The sequence below is a fragment of the Procambarus clarkii genome, chromosome 40 (assembly GCF_040958095.1).
Source record: "Procambarus clarkii isolate CNS0578487 chromosome 40, FALCON_Pclarkii_2.0, whole genome shotgun sequence".
In the NCBI taxonomy this organism is placed as follows: domain Eukaryota; kingdom Metazoa; phylum Arthropoda; class Malacostraca; order Decapoda; family Cambaridae; genus Procambarus; species Procambarus clarkii.
The window spans coordinates 10,619,893-10,639,892 of record NC_091189.1 but is presented as its reverse complement, the minus strand read 5'-3'; the positions used below and the strand labels follow the sequence as shown (position 1 = coordinate 10,639,892).

At 51.4% G+C, this 20,000-nt stretch overlaps 1 protein-coding gene across 1 annotated transcript in view; it reads right to left on the bottom strand.

The window, feature by feature from the left end:
• Positions 1 to 16,959, bottom strand: part of cyst (rho guanine nucleotide exchange factor 18 cysts) — a gene marked incomplete in the record, with an annotated part of 103,390 nt that extends 86,431 nt beyond the window's left edge. The window contains 2 exon segments of the mRNA XM_069338673.1: positions 12,827 to 12,900; positions 16,442 to 16,959. Of these exon segments, the coding sequence (XP_069194774.1) occupies positions 12,827 to 12,900; positions 16,442 to 16,941 (574 nt within the window).
• Positions 16,960 to 20,000: the final 3,041 nt, after the last annotated feature.

Below are 20,000 nucleotides of genomic sequence, written 5' to 3'. Positions count from 1 at the left end.
TAAGAGTAAGAGACAAGGGCAAATCTTAAAGCAGATCACGTTTGTTAAGAAGGTTGGAGCCTTGGAGTGTGTAGTGTGGAAGGGAAGAGTCTACTGCAACATAGCCACCACTAAGGCTCAGGTTGGGAAGGTTGGGCATCACAGCCGATTCGATAAGTCGTTTATATCTAACATTTATTTGTTTACATCTCACATGTGTTTGTTTCGAAGCTGGTAAGACTCGGCTGTTGTTCTTAAAATCCAACTCTCCCGGGTTGGGGTGGGTTGGATTAATCTTCCGGTAATATTTCTAATGCTTGCTGGGCGGGTGTTGAACAGCTGTGGCCCTGTGATGTTCAGTGTTCTCTACTCCTCACTGGCTCTATTCTACATTTCCTTCCTTCAGTTCCTCAATTTGTTTGTATATCTTAATTCTTGTTTCATCAATCTCTGCAATATTTGATCCATATTCCACGTCTCCGACCAGGCTTACCGGTTGATCGTCTGGTCAACCAGGCTTTGTCCAAACCAAAAATTGTCGTACTAGAAAATGGAAGCAGCTCGCGAAAGTGACGTATTGTCCCGTTTTCTGTTTTGGGTCCTCTGGTAGGTTAGGAGAGGACACGTTAAATTGACCGCTTTCTTGACGTTGGGAAACCTTAGGAGGAGGGACTGGTGAGAGGCCGGTCAGTTATACCCCTTATGTGTAGCGGCAAAGTGTAGAAAAGTCTTGGCTTGGGTTCTTAATGTTGATAAGTTCCCCCCTCAGCGTACCTATCGCACCTCTGCATTTTACTGCACATCCAGTGCACAATGCAATACTTTGCACATCCTGCCATGCCTACTGGTTTCATGTGATGTTATTTCCGTGTGCAGATTCGGAACCAGTCCCTGTAATATCTTCCACGTGTAGTTTATTATCTCTCTCTCTCGCCTGCGCTCTGGAGAATACAGATTTATAACTTTTAATATGTCCCAATAATATAGATGTTTTATAGAGTGGATTTTAGCAGTAAAGGTTCTTATGCACGCTCTCCAATAATATCGGCGATAGTATAGTAACATATATTGTAAGTATGGATGCATATATCAATACACGTTTACAAATATGCATACAGCATGTGTTTGAATGTCCACACATTGTGTATTCATACTACGTGTGTGTATGAATATACAAACGAAATAGGAGTATTTAACAAATTTATTGGCATATTGTGTTTCATTTTTACACATTTAGAGCATCGAGCGCGAATGATATTATTAATTTTCAACTCCGAGCAGCGTTGGGCGAGACCCCATGTAGCGGAGATGACAATGGGCTCACTGTGAACAACCACGCTAACTCTAGCATCCACCGCTACACTTCCTGCTAACTCTAGCATCCACCGCTATACTTCCTGCTAACTCTAGCATCCACCGCTATACTAGCAGCTAACTCTAGCATCCACCGCTACACTACCAGCTAACTCTAGCATCCACCGCTATACTTCCTGCTAACTCTAGCATCCACCGCTACACTTCCTGCTAACTCTAGCATCCACCGCTATACTAGCAGCTAACTCTAGCATCCACCGCTACACTACCAGCTAACTCTAGCATCCACCGCTATACTTCCTGCTAACTCTAGCATCCACCGCTACACTTCCTGCTAACTCTAGCATCCACCGCTATACTAGCAGCTAACTCTAGCATCCACCGCTACACTACCAGCTAACTCTAGCATCCACCGCTATACTTCCTGCTAACTCTAGCATCCACCGCTTCACTTCCTGCTAACTCTAGCATCCACCGCTATACTTCCTGCTAACTCTAGCATCCACCGCTACACTTCCTGCTAACTCTAGCATCCACCGCTATACTAGCAGCTAACTCTAGCATCCACCGCTACACTACCAGCTAACTCTAGCATCCACCGCTATACTTCCTGCTAACTCTAGCATCCACCGCTTCACTTCCTGCTAACTCTAGCATCCACCGCTTCACTTCCTGCTAACTCTAGCATCCATCGCTACACTACCAGCTAACTCTAGCATCCACCGCTACACTACCAGCTAACTCTAGCAATCCACCGCTACACTACCAGCTAGTCCTTCTTGACACTAATTAAAAATATTCAAATGCTGCTCATTACTAAATGGGGAAAAAAAGAGAAACAGCTGGCGTCAACACTCTGGCAAGTCATACGGCTGGCAGCATGGACAGAGTATTCGGCAGCGACTCGTCGTCACACACCTGGCAGCGGGGATCATGACACCGAACAGCGTTATACTGAAGTTACGCGTGTTTACCCGTACGATAACTATCATGGCGCTGCGCTGCCAACTCAGCGGGAGTGCCGACACTTCGAGCTTCAATAATTCAGAAAAGAAACCCCGCTCCCCTCGCCCTCGCTCGCCGCACTGGCCCGCTCTCTCGCTCATACTTCGCTAATGTCACCTACAATATCAGAATCGAAATCATGTTTAAACAAAAGCGGCGGGTTTCACTGGTATACACTACACTACACTACACTACACTATACACACACACACGCACACACACACACACACACACACACACACACACACACACACACACACACACACACACACACACACACACACACACACACGCACACACACACACACACACACAGGCACACTCACACTCTTGTAATAAAACGCTAAAAGAGTAAATCTCGCAGATCTCTGGAAAAAGGCAAGCGTAGTTCTACTAATAAAAAAAAAAGGGTTGGGGGGGAAGGCGACACTAAACTACAGCCCAGTGTCATTGACAAGTATTCCACGTAAAGTGCCGGAGAAAGTAATTAGGTAAAGAGTGGTGGAAGACCTGAAAGAGGATCGACTGAGTGACCTGCATGGATTTAGACATAGAAAGTCGTACCCGACAAACTTGATTGAGATGTATGACAAAGTTACGAAAATAATACAAGAAAAAGAAAGCTAGGTAGACTATTTTTTCTAGACTGTCAAAAAACCATTTGACAGTTTAGAGGCCTGGTCGACGACCGGGCCGCGGGGACGCTAAGCCCCGGAAGCACCTCAAGGTAGGACACAGTCCCCCCCCCCCCCCATGAAAGACTGGTGCACAAGGTGGAGAAGCAGGCTGGGATAACTGGGTGAAACTTGAACTGGGTCAGGGAGTGTCTGGAGGACGGAAAGTAGATAGTCACAGTCAGAGAGGAGGTCGAAAGCTGGAGGAATGTAACAAGTTGGGCACTGTCCTGAGGGCACCTCATAAGGGCCTGTCCTGGGGCCTCTCCTGTTTCTAATTTATGTGAACAACCTACACGAGAGAACTCGATTAACAACCGCCAAAGGATACCCGATCAACCAGGCTGTGATTCATTCGTCAGGCTGCGAGCAGCAGCGTTCAACAGCCTGGGTGACCAGTCCAGGAATCAGGAGGCCTGGTCGAAGACCGGGCCGCGGGGACGTTGAGCCCCGAAATCATCGCAAGGTAACCGCAAGGAGGGAGTGAGCTCGGGCATGTCAATGTTTGCAGATGATGCAAACAAGCTGATGAGTAACTTGAAAACAGATGAGGCCGGCAAGACGTTACAAGAGGACCCTGACAAACTCCAGGAAGGGAACTATCAGGGGGGAAAGCGCCAAGCCACTACAACTATATAGCACTTGGAAGGGGTCAGGATAAGGATTTGGGATGGGACGGGGGGCAGGAATGGTGCCCAACCACTTGGACGGTCGGGGATTGAACGCTGACCTGCATGAAGCAAGACCGTCGCTCTACCGTCCAGCCCAAGTGGTTGGACACAAACTCCAGGAGTGGCCAGACAAATGGTTGCTGGAGTTTAATCCCAACACGTGTAAGGTAATGAAGACGAGAAAGGGAGAGAGGACACCAGAAGGCCTCTGCATCAAAAGAGAAAGGCAACTAAGAGGAAAAAGGAATATCTGGGAGTGGACACAATGCCAACACTAACAGCGGAGGTACACACACACAGGGCCAGCATATGGGACGCTCGTGAATATAAGAACATCTTTTAGAAACTTGAGTCACGACTCCTTCGAGGCAATCTATCTTGAGGTTATCTTGAGATGATTTCGGGGCTTTAGTGTCCCCGCGGCCCAGTCTTCGACCAGGCTTCCACCCCCAGGAAGCAGCCCGTGACAGCTGACTAACTCCCAGGTACCTATTTACTGCTAGGTAACAGGGGCATTCAGGGTGAAAGAAACTTTGCCCATTTGTTTCTGCCTCGTGCGGGAATCGAACCCGCGCCACAGAATTACGAGTCCTGCGCGCTATCCACCAGGCTACGAGGCCTCTACACAACATTTGTTACACCAACACTGGAATATGCAGCAGTTAAATGGAATTCGCACCTTATTAAGCGTAAAGCCAACATTTAAAAAGTACAAAGGTTTTCAACAAGATTGGTGCCGGAGCTAAGAGGGTTAAACTAATGGAAGATCGAAGCTACGAAGATCGCCCAATGGAACTACATCTCACAATGTAGATGATTAGCAATCGCTAATTAGATAGCAATTAGCAATTCGCTAAAATTAGATAGCAATCGCACAAGGGGGGTTGGGGGGGGGGGGTGAGCATAAATGAGCTATATCTCATTTTTTCCGAAGACACTAATAGACAATTATATCCCTCACAACCACCTCAACAGTTCTCCCAGACATAAACCAAGCTGGGATTAAACACAACTTGTTGGCCATTGCAGAGTGCAACAGCTATTGACCCGGATGGCGTGAAAAGGGCCAAAAATCCGAGGCAAAGTTCCCCCCATATGTATGCAAATGAGCCCGACCCAACTTGGTATCTGGGGGAGCAGGCGCCCACTCGCGTCGCCCACCTCCGCTCCTCGGCCTCCCTCCACTAGTTTTGTTTAAACACACAAAAAAAAACACGTCACTGGTGTCAGCTGTTCACATATTTTCCTGTAAACCATTTATCTACTTTTATCACTCAATTCAGTGATTTATTTTTATTTATTACATTTCGCAAGTTACAAGAATTTTAGATATAAAGAACACGACTCAACAGCTAAGATATCAACAACAACTAAAGAAATATACGGAAAGAATAAAATATTGGAACCTGGGGTAAGAAGAGGACTTTGCTCTCTCAAACGTTTCAAAGTGATCTAAACACTTAAGTGACCAACATAACCCTTCTAGACGGCACAGATCCTCCCCCCCCTCAACCCACACCTTTATACTCACCTAGTTATGCTTGTGGGGGTTGAGCTCTGGCTCTTTGGTCCCGCCTCTCAACTGTCAATCAACTGGTGTACAGATTCCTGAGCCTACTGGGCTCTATCATATCTACATTTATAACTGTGTATGGAGTCAGCCTCCACCACATCACTGCTTAGTGCATTCCATCTGTTAACTACTCTTACACTGAAAAAGTTCTTTCTAATGTCTCTGTGTTTCTTCCTCCGCTCACCAATATTCAGCTGTTTCTCAATACTAAGCCATTCCAACCACCACTTTCTCAACATTAATTTCCTTTCTCCTTCAATTTCCCAATTGTCAGCCGTAACAGTCCGCAATTTCCCGAAGCACCAAGCGGTCTTAGTTCTTAATATCTAACCTTTCCAGGCCTCTTCCAGTACACCCACATGTTCCAGCCAACTTTTCACACACACCCAAAAGTTTCACCGCTCCCTTCAACACCCAGCTATTTGGGCCTGGCTCTATGCATCATGCACCAGCGCCTAATGTGCTCTACTGCGCCCTCACTATCCAGGCGAGGCAGAGGCTCCAGGCCAGGCAGGGGCTGGAGGCTCCAGGCGAGGCAGGGGCTGGAGGCTCCAGGCGAGGCAGGGGCTGGAGGCTCCAGGCGAGGCAGGGGCTGGAGGCTCCAGGCCAGGCAGGGGCTGGAGGCTCCAGGCCAGGCAGGGGCTGGAGACTCCAGGCCAGGCAGGGGCTGAAGGCTCCAGGCGAGGCAGGGGCTGGAGGCTCTAGGCCAGGCAGGGGCTGAAGGCTCCAGGCCAGGCAGGGGCTGAAGGCTCCAGGCCAGGCAGGGGCTGAAGGCTCCAGGCGAGGCAGGAGCTATAGGCTCCAGGCGAGGCAGGGGCTGGAGGCTCCAGGCGAGGCAGGAGCTGGAGGCTCCAGGCGAGGCAGGAGCTGGAGGCTCTAGGCGAGGCAGGAGCTGGAGGCTCCAGGCGAGGCAGGAGCTGGAGGCTCCAGGCGAGGCAGGAGCTGGAGGCTCCAGGCGAGGCAGGAGCTGCAGGCTCCAGGCGAGGCAGGAGCTGCAGGCTCCAGGCGAGGCAGGAGCTGGAGGCTCCAGGCGAGGCAGGAGCTGGAGACTCCAGGCCAGGCAGGAGCTGGAGGCTCCAGGCGAGGCAGGAGCTGGAGGCTCCAGGCCAGGCAGGAGCTGGAGGCTCCAGGCGAGGCAGGAGCTGGAGGCTCCAGGCGAGGCAGGGGCTAGAGGCTCCAGGCGAAGCAGGAGCTGGAGGCTCCAGGCGAGGCAGGGACTGGAGCGAGAGAGAGAGAACCCTCTCTACATAGGTCACCAGTGATGGCTGCTTTTCATCCCTATACTCTGACGGACTAAGCAGGAGGGAGACGCGAGAGTACGTAGATGGCAAGAAAGAAGAAAAATGAAAGAAAGAGACCACAATAAGAGAACAAAAAAAATAAGGTGCAGGAAAGGTCAAACAACACGAATGGAAGAGCGCTTGGAGGCTACTAAGATCCCAGGTGAGACGGCGGCGGGCGAGCAAGCAGGTGTTGAAGCAGGTGTTGAAGCAGGTGTTGAAGCAGGTGTCGAGGCAGGTGTTGATGCTCGTGGCTGGCGGCGGGGGAGGGGGGGGGAGGGGAAAGTTAAATTCCCCCACACAGTCATTACCTCTCACAAGCAAGCAACAGTGTCAACACTCCAGGGGGGGGGGGATGAGTGGTGTCAATACTACCTCCCACCAGCTGCCACCGTCAACGCTCGCCACATATATACTCTATCTATAGTATATGTGGACCATCGTATATGTATTGACGTAATGAACAATTAGATGGCAATCGCACATTATATATATATATATATATATATATATATATATATATATATATATATATATATATATATATATATATATATATGTGTGTGTATATATATATATATGTGTGTATATATGTGTGTATATATATATATATATATATATATATATATATATATATATATATATATATATATATATATATATATATATATATATATATATTAGTGGTACGGTGGTCACGGTACTGTGTACGTTCAGGAGTGATCCTGAACGTCGTAGGTTCGAATCCCGGCCGGGTCATATAAGAGTTCTTGGTAATATATAGATGAGGCGTTCTCGAAATATTGACTCGAACCCAATCAGAAGATAAGATAAAAATGACAAATTCATAAGGTATCCCCACGGTACCTGATATCCGGATACCGGGAAACACACAACAAACATACACAGTAAACTGAAGACACATCACAAACATCCCAAAAACACATCACAGACATCCCAAAAACACATCACAAACATCCCAAAAACACATCACAAACATCCCAAAAACACATCACAAACATCCCAAAACACATCACAAACATCAAAAACCACCAAAAACACATCACAAACATCCCAAAACACATCACAAACATCAAAAACCACCAAAAACACATCACAAACTCAAAAACCACCAAAAACACATCACAAACATCCCAAAACACATCACAAACATCAAAAACCACCAAAAATACATCACAAACATCAAAAACCACCAAAAACACATCACAAACATCCCAAACCACATCACAAGCAAGAAGCACATGACGGTCAAAAACCCACCCCAGAAAACGAAAGCAAAACAACAGAGAACGCACGACCGGGGACCACACCACACAGAAAATGAGAGCCATCAAAGCCACCGGTGAAATTGGCAATGAAGGTAAGGAGGGGCTGCCTATTATCACCGCCCAAATACAGGTGGCGCTGGAGAGCCGTCTCCCACGGCCCCCCCCTCCAGGGGATAATTGTCCCAGGGGAGCCTAGCCCCCCTTTAGGGGATAATTGTCCCAGGGGAGGTAGGGGAAGGGGGGGGGAGGGCAGTTGAGACGGGCTGTTGGCCTGGTAAATATCAGTCAATTTTACAGCCGGGCTGCGCTTACCACCTCCACCCGCCCAGGTAATGAGTGGTGCACGGGTGGGTAATGAGGGGTGCACGGGTGGGTAATGAGGGATGCACGGGTGGGTAATGAGGGGGTACACGGGTGGGTAATGAGGGGGTGCACGGGTGGGTAATGAGGGGCTGCACGGGTGGGTAATGAGGGGGTGCACGGGTGGGTAATGAGGGGGTGCACGGGTGGGTAATGAGGGCTGCACGGGTGGGTAATGAGGGCTGCACGGGTGGGTAATGAGGGGGTGCACGGGTGGGTAATGAGGGGATGCACGGGTGGGTAATGAGTGGTGCACGGGTGGGTAATGAGGGGTGCACGGGTGGGTAATGAGGGGTGCACGGGTGGGTAATGAGGGGTGCACGGGTGGGTAATGGGGGGGTGCACGGGTGGGTAATGAGGGGTGCACGGGTGGGTAATGAGGGGCTGCACGGGTGGGTAATGAGGGGCTGCACGGGTGGGTAATGAGGGGCTGCACGGGTGGGTAATGAGGGGTGCACGGGTAGGTAATGAGGGGTGCACGGGTGGGTAATGATGGGGTGCACGGGTGGGTAATGAGGGGCTGCACGGGTGGGTAATGAGGGGTGCACGGGTAGGTAATGAGGGGTGCACGGGTGGGTAATGAGGGGGTGCACGGGTGGGTAATGAGGGGGTGCACGGGTGGGTAATGATGGTGCACGGGTGGGTAATGAGGGGGGTGCACGGGTGGGTAATGAGGGGTGCACGAGTGGGTAATGAGGGGGTGCACGGGTGGGTAATGAGGGGGCTGCACAGGTGGGTAATGAGGGGGCTGCACAGGTGGGCAATGAGGGGGCTGCACAGGTGGGCAATGAGGGGGCTGCACAGGTGGGCAATGAGGGGGCTGCACGCGTGGGTAATGAGGGGGCTGCACGGGTGGGTAATGAGGGGGCTGCACGGGTGGGTAATGAGGGGGTGCACGGGTGGGTAATGAGGGGGCTGCATGGGTGGGTAATGAGGTGGTGCACGGGTGGGTAATGAGGGGGTGCACGGGTGGGTAATGAGGGGGCACGGGTGGGTAATGAGGGGGCTGCACAGGTGGGTAATGAGGGGGCTGCACGGGTGGGTAATGAGGGGGCTGCATGGGTGGGTAATGAGTGGTCTGCACGGGTGGGTAATGAGGGGGGTGCACGGGTGGGTAATGAGGGCTGCACGGGTGGGTAATGAGGGCTGCACGGGTGGGTAATGAGGGGGTGCACGAGTGGGTAATGAGTGGTGCACGGGTGGGTAATGAGGGGGGTGCAAGGGTGGGTAATGAGGGGTGCACGGGTGGGTAATGAGGGGGCTGCACGGGTGGGTAATGAGGGGGCTGCACGGGTGGGTAATGAGGGGGCTGCACGGGTGGGTAATGAGGGGGCTGCACGGGTGGGTAATGAGTGGTGCACGGGTGGGTAATGAGGGGGGTGCACGGGTGGGTAATGAGGGGGCTGCACGGGTGGGTAATGAGGGGGCTGCACGGGTGGGTAATGAGGGGGCTGCACGGGTGGGTAATGAGTGGTGCACGGGTGGGTAATGAGGGGGGTGCACGGGTGGGTAATGAGGGGGGTGCACGGGTGGGTAATGAGGGCTGCACGGGTGGGTAATGAAGGGATGCACGGGTGGGTAATGAGGGTGCACGGGTGGGTAATGAGGGGGGTGCACGGGTGGGTAATGAGGGGGGTCCACGGGTGGGTAATGAGGGGGGTGCACGGGTGGGTAATGAAGGGTCGCCGGCTCCTTCCTCGTCCACTTCCAGATAATTAAAACGTCCGCTAATCACTCACCTGACAGCCAGATGCCACTTAATCACCCAGTTAATGATGGCCCAAGAGCTAATCATCCAGTTGGTGATGACGCCAAAGCTCGTCATCCAGGTGATGGTGACAAAAGAGCTACCCATCAAAACTGATGGCAACAAGCTGGCCTAATGACCCAATTGGGTGGTTATACACTACGTAACTGGCAAATTACCCTCAACATAGTTCACAGTCGTATAAATGGACAACTTAACCTTAAGACAACGTCAAACTCATGAGAGTAATCAACCCCCCACCCTACGATAACCAGTGATAGCGCTCAGCCATTATGGCTATATAGCCTTTGGAAGACATACGAGAGAGGAAGGATTTCGGTGGAGACGGAGGCAAGGAATGGTGGTCCACCACTTAGACCCTTGGGGATTGAACGCCGACCAGCAACTTGCGAATTTGCTGCTCTACCTTCCAGTTGAAAAATATAATAAAAATAGAATAATCCGTATATATATATATATATATATATATATATATATATATATATATATATATATATATATATATATATATATATATATATATATATATATAATATGGATATTATGATTACATTTGTGAATATTTAAATTTAATTAAGTCACTATACAAATAGGAAATATATAGTTATTACCATATCTACCTTGTGGAGGTTCCGGGGATCAACGGCCCCCGGCGGCCCGGTCATAGGTTGTATTTAACTAACAAGTTACGAGAAACACGAACGATTAAGTTATGGAAATCCAACAACCGTTATTAATAAACGAAAATATCAGTTAAGTAAAGTTAAGCCATGGCGGAATAAGTGATAACGAGCGAGTAATCTTATGTTATGTGAGCCGCGGGTGCCCACACTCAGCCAGGGAGCCGTGTAGTGTGAACCAGGTGGCGTGAGCTGCGAGTTGTCGCGTGGGAGCAACGGTGATGTTACCCCCCCCCTCCCCCACCTGGGGCGAGGGGGGCCGCCTCCACCAACCACCCAGCGCAAATGGCCGCCTCCACCAACCACCCAGCACAAATGGCCGCCTCCAACAACCACCCAGCGCAAATGGCCGCCTCCATCAACCACCCAGCACAAATGGCCGCCTCCATCAACAACCCAGCACAAATGGCCGCCTCCATCAACCACCCAGCACAAATGGCCGCCTCCATCAACCACCCAGCGCAAATGGCCGCCTCCATCAACCACCCAGCACAAATGGCCGCCTCCATCAACCACCCAGCACAAATGGCCGCCTCCATCAACCACCCAGCACAAATGGCCGCCTCCATCAACCACCCAGCACAAATGGCCGCCTCCATCAACCACCCAGCACAAATGGCCGCCTCCATCAACCACCCAGCGCAAATGGCCGCTCTCTTCATAATTTAGGAAAAAATGTCAGCAGAGTCGGGCAGCAGGTATATTTTGTGCTGGCATATTTAGGGCTTATAACGAGTGCTTGTAAGATGAACAGCTAGACACGCTAACCCCACAACCCTTCCCCTCCCCTCCCCCACCTAATCATTCAACCCCCGCCCTCCCCCTAATCATTCGACCTCACCCCCACCTAATCATTCGACCCCCCCCCCGGGGGCCTTGTGATTGTTCACACGGCAGCTTCAGCGTATCATATTTTATATTATATTTTCCATGTAGTTTTTATGCCGTTAATATTAGCATTGCAAATACAATCCATCTTTTTCGCCGGTATTATTAATCTAAATACAAGATTTATACGGCCACAAAATTTTAGATCTATTTAGTATTTTAATAAATATTTTGGGGGTATTACATATAAGGAGAGTTTAATCCTGTCATAACTAAATACAAGCTGCTTGTACTGACACACCTGGACACACACATGTAGCTGCATGTACTGACACACCTGGACACACACATGTAGCTGCATGTACTGACACACCTGGACACACATATGTAAGCTTTCACGCCTTATAACGCGTATGTTTCAGCCCAGCAAACAACTCCAAAGCATATGTGACGTTGTTACAACTCCAATGAAAAAAGCGGTCAATGCGACACAGCCGGTAACCGAACGAGCCACATGGTAAACAACTGCTTTCGTCAGAGTACTGAAGAACTCGAACGTGCTCAAAATTGGCGATGGGATGACCGACTCTCATACCCACCTTCCACTGTAGATATCACAGATCCCGACAAGTTTTGGGAACCTGTACACCGGTTGATTGAAGGTCGGGAGACGGGGGCCAATGAGCTGAAACTCATTCCCAGTCGGTGTAACTAGGTTAGCAGACCGCGCGTGTGTGCGCGCGCTCGCCCACATAAACCCAAAACCCAATTACGTCCAAATAAACACTCTCTAAATAATCACCTGCGCCCTGATAATGAACCACCATTACCGGAGCGAAAAAAAAACACACACTATCAAAACTTTTAAAAAGTACACACAAAAAAATGGCCGAACAAATGTGTTATTTTCCAGATCGAATTTCGTCATTCCGACAACCATTAAAACCAATTAACAGTTACAAATAAAAAGCACAAAACTAATTTCAACTTGGCAATTGGCAAACTACTTCTGGATTTGCCGGAGAGGCTAATTCAGTGCCCAATTACTGGGGCGGTTGGAAGCCCTTGTTCCAGCGCGTCAAATTGCACTCCCTCCTACCTGGATTGAGGTCATATGCCACTCCCCCCCCCCCCATCACCTGGAGGTCATATACTACTATTAGTTTCGTGTTCAGCACAGGTAAAACCAACGACAAAATGCACATTGTAACTCTCGTTACTTGATGTAAGTGTAGAAGTATCTTACTGCACCACTACCCTCTCCAAGCTCTCCTTCCGTACCTCCTCACAAGTGATTGATGTGATAACACCTTGAGGAGGAGGAGGAGGAGGAGGAGGAGGAGGAGGAGGAGGAGGAGAAGGAGGAGGAGGAGGAGGAGGAGGAAGACAATACCGGTATACTCACCCTGGGTGTTGGTGCTGTCCTCAGCATCGTAGAAGGCTTCCTCAGCATCAGAATCTAAGCTGCTTAGGCTGATGCTGCAATAAACGACAAGATGTGTCTTAGAAATTATCCAGTAACTGAGGAGGGGGGGAGGGGACGGACTTTCAGATAACACAAGTCTACACGAGCATAGCACGTTATCCAGAGACACATCTGCTATGTTAATTATCCAGTAAGAAGAAAGTCCTTGGTGTTATCCTGTGGAGGCAACAGTCAACATAACATAAATAAGACATGTTACAGATTACCTTATTACAAAAGTGACTATGAGATCACCCAGAATGAAATGTCTCAACTTTGAAGTGGTCAATTAGTCCTGCACATTATCCGACTTAAGATTTCTTCAAGAAATGCACCCCAAAATAATTACAGAGTTAGAGTATATTAATCAATGATAAGAACAGTCTCTCTCTCTCTCTCATCCTTTCCCTTCCCTCTTCCTCTCTTCAATTCTCTCCCTTCCTCCCTCCCTCTCTCTCTCCTCTTACCTCTCCCTTTCTTCAACTCCCCGTCCCTCTTTCTCTTTAAATCCCCGAGGGGCATCACAGCGCCCTGGGAGACCAATTAGGGACATCAGAACACAGCCAAGGACGTCCCCACCAGCTCTTGCCGAGAGACATCACCTCAAAATCAAATCTTAAATAAATTCCCAGTTGCAGTCTCTTGAGAAACTCTGCCAGATCAGTATCCTCATCAGTTACCCACACCTGCGGGTACCCGCACCACACCCGAGGCTTACCCACACCACAGAGAGAACAGTCTAAGACTGAATGATTTAACAATAATAAGTCCTTGACGGATCATATGATGGATTATTCACTAACAACACTACCTAAGGAGTGTATTAGATCTTATACACCATTACATAAACAATACTGCAGGCCTTCCCATCACATCAAATGGCCTAAATATTGAGCTACTGATGGAAACTTTCAGTAGACTGCTGGGCTGACCTGTAGGGAAACAAAAGATATTAGCGGCACCACCACAGACCCATCAAGTTACATAACACTGTAAAACATGAAATATATATTACTGTACCTTCACCTGTACCCAGATTTCACAGGGGTCTCTGGATACAGAACACGTATGTTATGAGACAATTCTGACTCCAGTCCAGAATGACGTCAGTGTCTGGAGAGCTGCCCACCAGTTCTGACGTCAGGAGAGGTGCCCACCAGCTCTGACGTCAGGAGAGGTGCCCACCAGCTCTGACGTCAGGAGAGGTGCCCACCAGCTCTGACGTCAGGAGAGTTGCCCACCAGCTCTGACGTCAGGAGAGCTGCCTGCCAGCTCTGACGTCAGGAGAGCTGCCCATCAGCTCTGACGTCAGGGCAGCTGCCCGCCAGCTTTAACGTCAGGGCAGCTGCCCGCCAGCTCTGACGTCAGGACAGCTGCCCGCCAGCTCTGACGTCAGGACAGCTGCCCGCCAGCTCTGACGTCAGGACAGCTGCCCACCAGCTCTGACGTCAGGACAGCTGCCCACCAGCTCTGACGTCAGGACAGCTGCCCGCCAGCTCTGACGTCAGGACAGCTGCCCGCCAGCTCTGACGTCAGGACAGCTGCCCGCCAGCTCTGACGTCAGGACAGCTGCCCGCCAGCTCTGACGTCAGGACAGCTGCCCGCCAGCTCTGACGTCAGGACAGCTGCCCGCCAGCTCTGACGTCAGGACAGCTGCTCACAGCTCTGATACGTCTCGAACAGGCAGCAGCAGTAGCAGCAGCAGCAGCCATCCCTGGCAGCACCCTGACACCTCAACACCCACACACACGCCAACAAGTAACACATTACACCGTGGCAACACTAAATAAATCGAATCTACTGAGAACATCAACAAAAATGGCTTTGTCACGGTAAGCTTTGCGAGTGGCGTGTCCAGCAGCCAGGGGGGCCCGCCACAGGTGACCCTGGGGGCCCGCCACAGGTGACCCTGGGGGCCCGCCACAGGTGACCGGGGGCGCCCGCCACAGGTGACCGGGGGGCCAGCAACAGGTGACCGGGGGCGGCCGCCACAGGTGACCGGGGGGCCAGCAACAGGTGACCGGGGGCGCCCGCCACAGGTGACCGGGGGCGCCCGCCACAGGTGACCGGGGGGCCAGCAACAGGTGACCGGGGGCGGCCGCCACAGGTGACCGGGGGGCCAGCAACAGGTGACCGGGGGCGCCCGCCACAGGTGACCGGGGGGCCAGCAACAGGTGACCGGGGGCGGCCGCCACAGGTGACCGGGGGGCCAGCAACAGGTGACCGGGGGCGCCCGCCACAGGTGACCGGGGGCGCCCGCCACAGGTGACCGGGGGCGCCCGCCACAGGTGACCGGGGGGCCAGCAACAGGTGACCGGGGGCGGCCGCCACAGGTGACCGGGGGGCCAGCAACAGGTGACCGGGGGCGCCCGCCACAGGTGACCGGGGGGCCAGCAACAGGTGACCGGGGGCGCCCGCCACAGGTGACCGGGGGGCCAGCAACAGGTGACCGGGGGCGCCCGCCACCAGCAGCGGACATCATGCAAGAGGAACAACACCGAGAGGAGAAAAAATTACAACTACTTGAGCAGACGGGGTAAAGTGAGACATTTCCTGGTAGTGGTGGTTGCAGCGGTGGTGGTAGTTGTGGTAGCGAAGGGAGGGAGGGGGGGGGGGAGGCGGAGAAAAACCAAAAAGAGATCTTCTTGGTGCATCGTGGGGAGGGGCTGGAAAGAGGGTGGGGGAGGGGGGGGGGAGAGAAGGCTGAGGGAGGGGGGGAAGGTGATTCCCTACACGAAAAAAAAATTCAAGACAAGAGACTGCCGGGTCATCAGCCGTCTGTAGACACACACTGTGACGTGTACACACACATACACACACACACACATACACACACACACACGCACACATGTACACAACAGCACGTGTTTCACATGTTTCCTGGGGGAGGGGGGTGGGGGGACCTAACTTCAAGATGGCCGGTCCACGTCGCCCTTGAGGCCAAGATGGTTTCTGACAGTTTACAAGGAGCTAGAGGAGACATCGTCAACTTGTGGCGGGGGGGGGGGGGGGTTAAGGAGGAGGTTGGGAAGGCAGAGAAGCGCAGGTGAACTACCTGTCCCTCCCACATGCAGTCTCCACTAGCCAGCTACCCTATGTGGTGCAGGTGGTATGCAGGTGGTATAGTGTCGGGTGTGGTACACAGCTGGGGGTACGGGGTATAGATGGCGGGGGATCGAATATATGAAGGTCGCTACCACACCAAGCTGCCACTAGTGCACGGAGGGTGGGGGGGGGGGGGAGGGAGGCACAGACTGTGCACAAGGTCTGCTTTACTTGAATGAGGCTAGTTAACACCCAGCTCATTCTGGGGGGGGGGGGAAGTAGGGGGGCATCAGCTACTTGCGAGTGTAGGGGAAGAGGGAGGGGAGGGGGGGGGAGGCGTGGCTGAAGGCAGGGGGAATAAGATGCATAAGAAAGTCAGCTGGTTAAAGGTAGCGGGTGAGAGGGGGGGGGGAGATGGGGGGGGGAGATGGGGGGAGATGGGGGGATTGGGAGGGGGTAGTGGTAGGTGGGGGAGGGGGTGAGGGGGGGTGAGTGGTGGGGCATCATCACCTGCTGATGGCGGTGTGAGTTCTAGTTGTTGATGGCGGTAGAGATGCCACCGGCTGTTTATACCATGACCGTGGAGGGAGTGGTGGCTTTGATCGCAGTGGGAGCATTGGCTTTGGTAATGACGTGGTGAGCGGGAGTGAGGGTGCTGCTCGCGGTGGCTGGGGGGGGAGCCAAGGCGGAGATGACGGGAGATGAGGCGGTGAGGTAGGAGGCTGTTGGTGCTGGCACAGTGGCGGCAGATAGGCATGGTGCTGTGTTAGTGGCGCGGGGAGCGGCGGCGGCGGCGCGGGGAGTGGCGGCAGCCGCGGTGGCCGCGGGGGGTGGTGCGGCACCGTTGGCTTAGGCGGGAGGTGCAGTGGGGGCAACTGTGGTGGGGGTGGTTGTAGGGGTAGATGTGGGTGGTGGTGTGGCAGGGGTGGTGATGGTGATGGTGATGGTGGTGGTGATGGTGGTGGTGATGGTTCATCTTGTGGTGAGAGTGGTGGCAGCGTCGCCTGCATGTGTTGCTGAAGTTCCTGGTATACTCTGGTGGTAGTGGTATAAAGTTAGTGTTAGTGCACTCTCCCCACTCACACGCACACGCACGCACGCACGCACGCACGCACGCACACACACACACAACACACACACACAACACACAACACACAACACACAACACACAACACACACACACACACACACACACACACACACACACACTCATGCACGCATACATAAGCGCAGGAACGCACAGCATTATCACCACACACACACTAACATAGTAACATCAGCGCCATATGCAAGACCAGCAAACATAAGGCTAGCTGGCCAAGGAATCCTTCAAAACATCACACACACACACACACACACACACACACACACACACACACACACACACACACACACACACACACACACACACGCACGCAGCTTATACGCAGCCCCGGCATGGTACCCGCACCTGACAAACCATAAGAGGAAAGTGTGAACCAAGATTTCCAATAACACAGATGCCAGATACAAGAGACAAGACCTATGAGGCCCCCCCCCCCTATGAGGTAAGTTAGCACAAATTAATATTTAAAGAAAGAGGAACTATATCCGCAGTATGAATACAACATACACAACACTAATACATACTAGGTAGTTATTTCCACCATTGTCTCTAGCACTAGATAATCTCTTATCTCCCATATACGTCATTCGTATGTATTGGGACTTCTTTTTGTATTACCATAGGACGCAGAATTAGGTCAAGTCAACGAATGAGAATCGCCGAATATTCCCCTAGTGACGAATGTGACGTAACAGCAGGAACGAGGAATTTGATTGACATGATTGTCTCGTGAGAATCTAGCAGTTTGGAGTAAAAAAAAAAAAAAATGCGGAGTTTGAGCGACCGTCACTCGGACCCTGCCAATGAGTGCGTGTCTGACAGGTGAGGGAGCTCCTAGTTGCTCCTGTCTTATGGCTAAGTCACTATGTAGATTGGCACCGGAGTAGAGCTGCTCACCGTCCGCTCTCAAGTGCATAGATATGTCTCCCATGAGGAAGAGCAGCAGCAGCATATGCAGCAACAGGACAAGCAGCAGCATCAGGAGACGAACAGCAGCAGCATCAGGAGACGAACAGCAGCAGCAACAGGAGTAGCAAGCAGCAGCAACAGGAGGACGAGCAGGTGGTGGTTAAACAGGAACAGGATAATAATGATGAGCAGGGTAAGGAAAAACGGGAGTAGAGTAAGGAACAGTTAAAGTGATCATGAAGATATAGACGAGGTCTCAGGACCCCGAAGCCCTCCACGCGGTCAACACCCTCCACGGGGTCAACACCCTCCCCGCGGTCAACACCCTCCACATGCACTCGATAACAGGAAGAATGCAGTAACATGTCTTTCGCAACGGCTATATTAGTTCAGTCACCCGGCGATCATTCAGACCTGGAACCCTGCGCTGTGACCCGCTGATCACTCAGGCTTCCAGCCCAGAACTGTGACCGCATACATGGAGACGGGCTCGATACACTCGACTAAAGGTGCCCTGGGGTACAAGGATGGTACCCTGGGGTACACGGACGGTGCCCTGGGGTACACGGACGGTGCCCTGGGTACACGGACGGTGCACGCTGACGTGACTTTTGGCGCCGTTCGCCAAACAAGGGAAAAAAAAAGAAATAATTAATGACCCTACAACATGACCTTTAAAACAAAAAGAAACAACTATACTGAACACGAAAAATGTGTCGGTAAACTAACAAAATAGTATTTATCCGGGTACAACAGGGGGGAAAAAAAAGATGATTCCACAAAAGCATCAAACACAATCAACATCAAACAAAAACTAGTTTATGTTAGCCTTCCAAGTGAAATTATTACCCCCCCCCCCCTCCACAATCCCCTATACACACCTGGATTGTACCTGAATGGGGCTCTGGGAGTTGTTCTACTCCCTCCATAAGCCCGGCCCGAGAGGCCAGGCTTGACTTGTCAGAGCTTGGTCCAACAGGCTGTTGCTTGGAGCGGCCCGCAGGCCTTTATAATCACACACCTTACAGCCCCCGCCCGCCCTCCCGAGTTGTCACAGCGTCACAAAAATGCTGTACTAACTTATCCGAACCTAACCTAACATAACCAAGAGATTCACGAATAGAAAACGCAACAGCCCGCCAATTTTGCCGAGCCGCTGTGACCTAGAGAGCGTCACATTTTGACGTTGAGGGTTTTAAACGTCAAAATACGATGTATTATTATAGAGGACGGGTCACACCTTCACATCATGGAACTCACCGCTCACCTAATATAATAATATTATTAGAGAATTAAGTAGATAAGCGGCGGAAGTAGACAGTAGATGGAGCCAGCGGGAAGGTGGGTTGGAGGGACATTTGAAGACTTCCAAGAGGCCTTCGACACGGTGGCCACATTGGTCACTGGTCTAGAGACTGGAGCAGCAGCGGATGTGTAGGGCAGGTCACTCCGGGGGATAGAGGAGACCTTGAGACACAGAGGACAGAGTGACTGAGGAAGATGTCGGAAAGGAGAGAACACTATAAGAGTTCCCGGTGATAACTCCTTCAACCTATAGGCCTACTTTTCTACCAATGATCACTCCTTGGGTCTATAGGACTACTGTGTTACGTACATGCTAGAAGAACACAGGAATTAAAGACATTTTCAGAACAAATCCACAAGGGCCGTGACGAGGATTCGAACCTGCGAACGAACGAGGATTTTCAGAACGCCTACTGGCCCAAATGAGGCAGCTGTCTACATCCAGCAAGGAGACAGCACACTTGAAACTGACATCCTTCAGCTTATTTATATATACCACACACGTGAGGTCAATATGTTGCCATGACGACGCCTAACGCGAGGCACATATAGGATACGACGCGCGCACAAATACAACATAGTTCAAAGCAGGCGTGAGAAGGTAAGACGGGGCTGAGGAGCTAGCACTCGACTCTGCAGGCACATTTAGGTGAGTCCACGAAGAAGAGCAATATCCCGAGTAAACAGAATACAGCGCTATTTAGCAGAGCTGTTTCTAATTATGGCCCCCTAATTGTTAGGGTAATGAGG